This window comes from Microtus pennsylvanicus, chromosome 13 (genome assembly GCF_037038515.1).
Source record: "Microtus pennsylvanicus isolate mMicPen1 chromosome 13, mMicPen1.hap1, whole genome shotgun sequence".
In the NCBI taxonomy this organism is placed as follows: Eukaryota; Metazoa; Chordata; class Mammalia; order Rodentia; family Cricetidae; genus Microtus; species Microtus pennsylvanicus.
Window position 1 is genome coordinate 1,661,901 of NC_134591.1, and position 8,756 is coordinate 1,670,656.

Genomic DNA, 8,756 nt, shown 5'->3' on the forward strand with positions numbered 1-8,756 from the left:
AGCTTTATTCCCTGGTGAGAGTCCCCTCCAGAGTCACTGTTGTATCAGAGCCTATATACTCATGTTTATGTGTGCTGATAGCCCATGCTATCCCCTGTGCCCAGCAATGAACAAGGCACAGATTTATCTAATAGACAACATCTGTATAGGTAAGACAGGAAGGAAAATTAAATTGAAAAAAAAAAAAACAGCCAGGTATCATGGCCCACACCCATCCCAGCACTTGGGAGGCAAAACCAGGAGTTCAAGACCAGCCTGGTTTACAAAGCAAGTTCTAGGACAACCAGGACTACACAGATAGACCCTGGCTTGAAAGGAAAAAAAAATCCACTGCACTCTCTCACATGACACGGGTCCCTGTCTAGTGATTTAACCCAGTGGTTAAATCAATAGATTTTTGAGCCAGACAGGCAAATTTGGAATCCAGGTTCCCTCACAAGTGTGACCACAGACAGATTAAGCCCTGGATCTCAGTTTCTTCATATGTAAAGTGGGGGTTATGCCACCTCTGCCCACTGAATAGCTTTGCGGTAAAAAGATTTAGTGGGCTGTGCGTGACGGCACACGCCTTTAAGCCCTCCAGGAGGCAGAGGCAGGCGGATTTCTGGGTTCAAGACCAGTCTGGTCTACAGAGAGAGTTCCAGGATAGGTTCCAAATCTACACACAGAAACTCTGCCTCAAAAACAAAACAAAACATTTACCAGGGTATCTGTTGCAGGGCAGGCACAAGCCAGCAGTGTCCTTCGAAGCAGTTATGGTGTTGTCCTCTCAAGGGTGCACAGCGTCCCTACTGTATAGCCCAGCACCCTGATTCATCTAACCCTGAGCTTCCAAGGTTGGGAAGGGATTTCTGTTTCAACTTCTCTGGGCTTTTTTGATTTTGTGTGTTGCACAGTGGGGTGTCAGACTTCCAGTGACAACAAGCCCTTGCTGTAAAGGCAAGGGAGAGAGAATGATAATATATCTAGTTTGAACACAGGGCCTCATAAGGCAGACAAGTGCTCTACTGCTGATCCATGTCCCTAGCTCTTAAAAGTGGCTCACACCTGTGATTCTAGGATTCAGAAGGCTGATGGAGAAAGACCACGAGCTCCAAGCCAGTGTGGACTAGAGACAGTTCACATCAACCTGGTTGTGAATAGGGTCCCTCCGTGGATATGGAGCAGGTGACGATAGAAGGGGCAGAGGAGGGGCAGAGGGAACGGGTGAGACAGCCGGGTGCATAGTAGCACATGTGCACATGATCTCAGTCCCATCCCCAGAACCCATGGGAAGATGGAGAGACCAGAGTCTATAAAATTAGCCTCTAGCCCACACCCCCATATAATAATAAATAAAGAGGGACGGAGGTATGAATAATGAGTGAACTCAAAAACTAGGCTACTGCCAAGCTCTTGCTGTTCTAGGATCAGAATAGTTTATCGAGATTGCGGAGGGAAGGCAGGAGAGGGGAGAAAGAAGGGACTCCTTGCTTCCAATGTTTATTTGGTCCCACCTCCTTCCCTCATCAGACTTGAGGCCTCCAGAAGATCCAGGGCAGGCAGGAGATGGGACAGAGAGAGCAGAATGTGCTCTTTAGGTACAGAATCTCTGACTGAGGAGTGCAAAGGCTCTGGACCTACCACCAGGAAGCTGTGCATGCCCACAGCCCGAGCCCCCTGGTAATCGCAGGGGTAACTATCCCCAATATGAGCTGCCATCGCAGGTTCTACATGAGCAAGTTGCAAGGCCTCGTGGAAAATTCGTGGGTCTGGTTTAGGACAGCCCATAGCCTCAGAAGTCAAAACAAACGCAAAATGTTCTCGCAGGCCAAGGCCTACTAGGATGTCCTCTAGGCGTCGGTCAAAATTGGAGATCACAGCTAGCCTCAGACCCCGCTTGCGGCACTCCTTCAGGGTAGTCTCGGCCCCCTCCAGCACCTGCCAGGTGGAGGGGCTGCTGAAGTCCTCATAGAGATGATCAGCAATGGGAGTAATGGCCCGGGCATCTGGGACCCCAGCCAGGTGGAAGGTGTGGAGGACCAAGTCCTTCCACCATTGACGGGAGGTAAGGCCACAGTTCTGGCCATAGTTGGGAAAGTTGTGGCTCTGAGCCCGGTATGCCTGCCCAAAGGCTTGTTCCAGGGCTGTGGCTTCTACCACCAGCCCATGGGCCCGGGCCTTGCTGGCATACTCCTCCCCAACAGAACGGCGGAGCTTGATCAGGGTATCCTTTACATCCCATGTCAGAAGACGCATCTGCAGCCGGTGGGCCATGGACAGCAAGGTCACTGTAAGTCACAGATCAAAGAAGTTACTAAACTGGTTCAGGTCTCCTCTACAGCTTCCAGGCTGTGTAGGTCAGAGTTGTAGGCAGACACGAGGCACTTTGGAAATGTCTTTCAGTACAAGATCCTGGAATGAACATTGGCAGGTGAGATGGACCCTGATGTTAGAGACTTGGGTCAACATTCCGAAGGACAAAGTTCATGTCCTGAGAAATTACTCTCTGAATACCTGTGCCTCATTTGGTAGAGTGCTTGCCTAGCACACATAAAGCCTGGGTTGATCCCCATACCGAATAAGCTTGGCATAGCGCTACACCTATAATCCCAGCGACTAGGAGGAGAAGGCAGGAGAATCAGAAGTTCAAAGTCATCCTTGGCTACATAGCAAGCCTGAGAACCTGTCTCAAAAAATAAAACCCAACATAGATTTTTGTACTAAATGAAATTATTTATGCATACGCTTCAAACCAAATTTCTGGGCATCTTATGAGCCATATGTTGGGGAAGAAGACAGATTTCTAGCCCCTGCAGCATTCCTAGGCATTAAATGATAAGGGTTTCTCTGTAGACAAAGTTGGTCTCTGACCTCGGGACATTTCCCTGGCAGGTGAAGTTCTGGGGCCTTGAGGCTGGGCATAGTGTTCCAGTGGAGCTGAGCTCAGCTACACAGCTTTGTAGGTCCAAGACGGGAAGCAGTTAAGATTGCTGTTATCTCTATGCTGTATTTTGCCTTCATGTAAGTACACCTCAGTCACGTTTGGTGCCTGTGGAGCCAGAGAAGGTGTCAAATGCCCTGGAACAGAAGTTTCAGACAGTTGTGAGCTGCCGTGTGTGTGTGTGTGTGTGTGTGTGTGTGTGTGTGTGTGTGTGTGCCGAGAACTGAACCCAGGCCATCTGAGCCCATGACACTATTAAAATTAATAGTAAATGTGATCCTTCTTTGAAGACCCACGCTTGAGTATGCCCAACTTTCTCCTGACTCTCATGATTAAGCCTATATTAAAATATCAGTAATAAAGTCTCCAACTTCATAAAAAAAAAAACCAAAAACCTACTAGTAATGTCAAAAGAGAGGATGGTCCCTGGTCTGACGAGCAACATGGCTGGAGAGGGGAGGATGGAGCCAGTGAGAGGCAGTTTCTTGCCTACGGTCACAGTCCGTCTGCAAAAACAGCCAGGAGGGGGCTGGAGAGATGGCTCAAAGGTTAAGAGCATTGCCTCCTCTTCCAAAGGTCCTGAGTTCAATTCCCAGCAACCACATGGTGGCTCACAACCATCTGTAATGGGGTCTGCTGCCCTCTTCTGGCCTGCAGGCATACACACAGACAGAATATTATATTGTATACATAATAAATAAATAAATATTAAAAAAAAACCAGCCAGGATTAGAACCCAAATGTCCAGACAGGGTTCCCTTCAACCGGACTTTGCTTACCTATATTTATATTCTTTCAAAAATTGGGTTATGCTGAGCCTGTACAGGGTGGGACAGAAGAGAGCCTGTTCCTACCTGGCTCTGAGCTGCAGCTTCTCCATCCTTGCTAGAGTTTGTAATAACAACTGCCACCGAGGCCAACTCAGAAGGGCAACTGACCCAATGCCCAGACGCGTTCCAGAGACCGATTGCAGCTTTCTCCCCCAGACAGACCTGACTGCAGACAAAACTGTCTCTATGAATTTGAGGGGGCGGATTCATTCAGAATGCTGCCAAGCAGGCACAGATAGAGAGGTGTGGGCAGGGGAGGGCGCTCAGAGAAATGTGACAAAGAGGAGGATTTAAATCAGCTTGATAAAGGGAGACCACTTTAAAGGGGCTCTTACTGCTCAAGTGGGTAGGCCGAGGGCCAACCAGGAACCTGACTGCATCCTAAACACCTCGGGACACCTCTGGCTCAGCTATGAAAAAAAAAACGTGTAGCGGGGTGGGGGCTTCCAGACAGGCCTGACCACCCTGAAAGCAGCGTGACCCGGGCTCCAGCGTCCCCCGCTCGGCTGCACAGCGCCCCCACGGCTCAGCGGCTCCCACCCCGGGGCCCGGCACCTACCTGGTTCAGGGAAAGAGACCAGAGAGGCAGCGGCTGCTCCACCGGCTCCACATAGACGCAGAAGCTCGCGACCCGCGCCGACTTGACATTACTTCTCGCCCCGCCCTGCTCTGGGCGTCACCAAGCCGGTCTCCGGTCTTTGTTCCTTCCGTTACCCCGTAGCCTCCCTGCTCCCGGTCCCACGCAGTCCCGTCGTCCTCCTGCTTCTCAAGGTCACAATCTCAACCCGTGATTCTCTCAGCGTTTCTCTACCCCGCTGCCCTCCCCCGCCCGCGTCCCCACTTCCCAGGAATGGGGACACCCGGGGAAGTACCTAGACTGATTTGGGTCTCAGGCTGTCTCCCCTAGTGCATGTAGTGAGGACTCCAGCAATGCGCTATTGATACGTCTCTGTTCTGAGAGACCCCAATGGGTTCTAGAAAGAAATTGCTTGTCACACCCACAGAGGTCATTGAGGTAGGTAGGGTCCTCTGCAGCAACCTAGACAGCTTAGTTTACTTTAGTTTTTTTGAGACAAGACAGTTTTGGAGCCTGTCCTGGAACTAGCTCTTGTAGACCAGGCTGGCCTCGAATTCACAGAGGTCCGCCTGCCTCTGCCTCCCCAGTGCTGGGATTACAGGCTAGACATTTAAAAGATAGGGTTCCACTATGCAGATTAAACTGGCTGTGAACATCTCTTGCATCAGCCTGCCAAGAGCTGGGATTATAGACGTGCCACCACCGAGTTTGTCTACCCTAGGTCTTAAGGGTAAGGAAGAGTCGTATTTTCATAACTGAAACACACATTTATCTTTAAAAAAAAAACTGTCGGAAGCAAACAAAGCTGCACCCTCAACTTTGTTGATTTGCCACGTGCTAAGCCAGCCCCTGTGCTCTGTGCCTGACCCATTCCTTCACTGAGGACACAGCAGGGAAACGGCAGTTTCCTGCCTACACGAAAATCAAGCTAATACACAAGGATTTTGGGAGAGGCACTTCCCACTGCTCTTTACTGCCCTTCCCCCGCGTGTTATCTCCTGGTTCTCTGTGGACTTTGGATGAACTCAACTTGTTTCACTGGGCCTCAGAAAGCAAAGTGCAAAGTCATGGGCCAGGGGGCTCTCACTTGCCACACCGATTTTGTGTCACAAGGTTGATTCTCAGAAATGGAGGTAGGAAGGGTAGCCAGGACATCAGTGTTCCACCTGTTTTTCACAGAATCCAGAATCCCTGACTGTCTCTTTTTAGGGTCACCTCAACTAACCCTTTAGTTTAGATCCCAACACTGCCACTCTGGGGACTAGACAAAGCAACTTCCAACAGAATCCAGGCTAGCTTTAAGTGGATTTCCAAGATAATTAACGTCACCTGTCGTTCCATATAGCCCTCCATATGAAGATGGCATGACAGAGCACATAGAAAACCTCTGAGGATTTATGAAGATTCTTTTTAAATGAGAAAACAGACTGCTGGATGTTTAAGAAGTTTGTTCGGGGTCACACAGCACACAGCACAGGGCCACACACTGCACATCTCCCGGAGTGTTTGTGGGTGTATGTCTGCTCACCTTGAACCATGGCCTCCAGAATCAGCTAGGTTTGCTAGTTGCAAATACAATTAATAATAATGAAGAAGTGGAAGCGGCAGGTGTCCCAGTGTCCTGGGGTATCACAGGAAAGATGGTGGTGGTCTCTGATACTCTGTATCCAGCTTCTTTCTGATTTGCAAGTTCCAAGATAGGTACACTTGGCCAGGTGGCATACACCAGCAAGCCCAGTTAGGAAGGCAAAGCAGAAGGGTCACTCCAGGTGTCAGGCCAGCTTTGGCTATGGAGCAGGATCCCTTCAAACAGACAAATAGTACATGGATACGATTTAATATGTTCTCGTCCCATAACTAAATTACAAAAATCTCCTGACAGTTTCAGCCTTTTGTTAGTTCATTCCATGCCCTCTGGCTTGTTACTATGTGAATGCTAGCTTGGGCTGTTTTCTCTTTGGGAAATCAAGTGTCTTAGATGGAACATTTCCCTCCGCGGGAGCTCCTATTGAAGACTAAGGAAATGCAGGCAGGGCACACCTGCCAGGCACACATCTCTTATTACTTTTTTCATTTACTTTTTTTAAAGTTTCAGTCAAAACACACAGGAAAAAGTGTATATGCCTTTAATCCTAGTACTCAGAGGCAGAGGGCAGACTGATATCTGTGAGTTTGAGGCCAGCTTGGTCTACAGAACAAATTCCAGGACAGCCAGGGCTACATAGTAAGACCACATTTTTTTTTAAAGTATGTTTTTGAGTTTTAACAGTATGGATACCCTACCCAGACCCCCCTCCAATCTAGATGCCACGAGCAGGTCTGCTTTCACTTGCTTATCCCCTAACTGATAGCAAACCCCTCCACCTTGCCCTTGTGAGAGAGGATCTCACACAGTAGCCCAGAACTATGTTGGTGCCCTATTTCATCCACAGCAATCCTAAGTGCTGAGATTCAAGCCTGACTCACCATGACCCACTTCTTTATGTGCGTGGTGCTGGAACTGAACCAGAACCGGGAACGTACTCTTTTTACAACTGATCCACACCCTGGGCTTCTGTTTTTTCCAGACAGTTTCCCTGTGTAACAGTCCTAGCTGTCCTGGAACTAGCTCTTGTAGACCAGGCTGGCCTCAAACTCACAGGGACTCACCTGCCTCTGCCTCCCGAGTGCTGGGATTAAAGGTGAGCGCCACCACTGCCCGGCTGGGTTTTTAATTGTAATCTCACTTGTTTGTGAGCTGTGTAAATGAACAACATGGCAGGCACATTCTTGTATCTTCCTTTGATTCTAAGTTTTATTTATTTATTTATTTATTTACTTATTATGCATACAATATTCTGTCTGTGTGTACGTCTGCAGGCCAGAAGAGGGCACCAGACCTCATTACAGATGGTTGTGAGCCACCATGTGGTTGCCGGGAATTGAACTCAGGACCTCTGGAAGAGCAGACACTGCCCTTAACCACTGAGCCATCTCTCCAGCCCTGATTCTAAGTTTTATTAATCCACATCACACTGTGTGGCTGTCTTGTTCCTTTTCAGAACTATAACATTTCATAATCAAGATAGAATACACCTCAATGCTGATGGCACTGGGTTAGTTTCAGTCTGGGATGATCACACATACTAGAGAGTGTTCTGAACAATTTTCTCTCAGGTTGGTCTCCAACCTTGGCTTATGATCCTCCCATCTAAGTAGCTGAAAACAGGCACATGTGAACCTACTAAGTGTGTCTCAGAGAACACCAGTAAATACTTTTGATAAATACCTAGGAGTGGCAAACAGGATACCCTCATCAAGTATGGTTCCTTTCAGTAGACAGATTTCTGAAATGGCTGTACTAGTAACTAGAAGTCTCTTGTTTTGCATTCTCAAAGGCCATCTACCTTTCAGTGTTAGAAAAAAAGGATTGACGACAACTCAATGCTCCCCACCCCTTTGGTGCTCATTGATTTTGCGAGTTGTTATGTTGCTTGGGATAGCCTTGAACTCACGATCCTCCTGCCCCAGGTGTCCAATGCTGGGTTTATAAGAATGTGCTACCACACTTAAGAGATGAAAATGGAATGCAGAATAACAGGAGCTGAGATCAATCCCCCTGCCTGCACAAACTGGCAAACCAGTCCCAGTGTGCTTACAGAATTATATAATTCTCTCTCTCTCTCTCTCTCTCTCTCTCTCTCTCTCTCTCTCTCTCTCTCACACACACACACACACACACACACACGAATACAAAAGTGGGCATGTGGTAGTCAGAAGACATGTTTTGGAAGTTAATTCTCTCTTTTCAGTGGGTGCTATGGATTGAATTCAGGTGAGGCTTGCAAGGCAAGCATTTAGATCTGTTGAGTCACCACTTCCAAGAAGTAAACCTTTAACTTATTGTTATTTTGGCTTTTGTTCTATTCACTAATCCAAATACAGAGGGTAAGCTTTGACAGATTGTTGGATCAGGTTCGAGGAAGTGAGTGACACCAGCTCAGCTCAGCACATAAAAGGAGACACCCAGACTTAGAGAGAAATGCATCTCAGGCAGAGAGGGCCATTGGTGCAAGAGTCAGGGCCTTGCCAGCCTTTCATGCAATGGGGCAGCTCAACTGTTGCCCCTTAGTTCATAGTGAGCCAAATGGCAGGCATGTGACCAAGCAGAGCAACCGCAGCTCTTCCGGCAGGGGAGGGACAGAATGGATCTTTTTTCTGAGATTACAAACCTTAGGGGTCCTTTCAGGGTTACAGGGTTCACAGTTTACTGGGAAGGCTTATCTATAGTAATAAAGTCTACACAAGGCCAAGAGTAAGTCTTTGACCCAGGGACACTTCTGGTCTTATCAAGATCTTGGCGTGAAAACCAGTTGAGCTGCTTTTTCTATTTAACTGTTTTAGCCTGCAATCAAACCTACCCAGAATCTGGTGCGCCACAAATCAC

General features: G+C 48.2%; 1 protein-coding gene across 5 annotated transcripts; it reads right to left on the bottom strand.

The window, feature by feature from the left end:
• Positions 1–1,395: 1,395 nt before the first annotated feature.
• On the bottom strand, positions 1,396–4,537 carry Hdhd3 (haloacid dehalogenase like hydrolase domain containing 3). Of its 5 annotated transcripts, XM_075944847.1 has the most exons (4): positions 4,313–4,537; positions 3,778–3,919; positions 2,854–3,060; positions 1,396–2,270 (listed from the first exon to the last, which is right to left on the bottom strand). In XM_075944847.1, exons 3-4 carry the CDS (start codon positions 2,861–2,863, stop codon positions 1,483–1,485), a joined length of 798 nt encoding a protein of 265 aa, XP_075800962.1. In that variant the 5' UTR covers positions 2,864–3,060; positions 3,778–3,919; positions 4,313–4,537; the 3' UTR covers positions 1,396–1,482. The 5 variants fall into 5 exon arrangements, with proteins under 5 accessions (XP_075800962.1, XP_075800963.1, XP_075800961.1 ...); XM_075944848.1 differs by lacking the exon at positions 3,778–3,919 and having other exon boundaries at positions 2,854–3,031; XM_075944846.1 differs by lacking the exon at positions 3,778–3,919.
• Between the last annotated feature and the right edge of the window lie 4,219 nt (positions 4,538–8,756).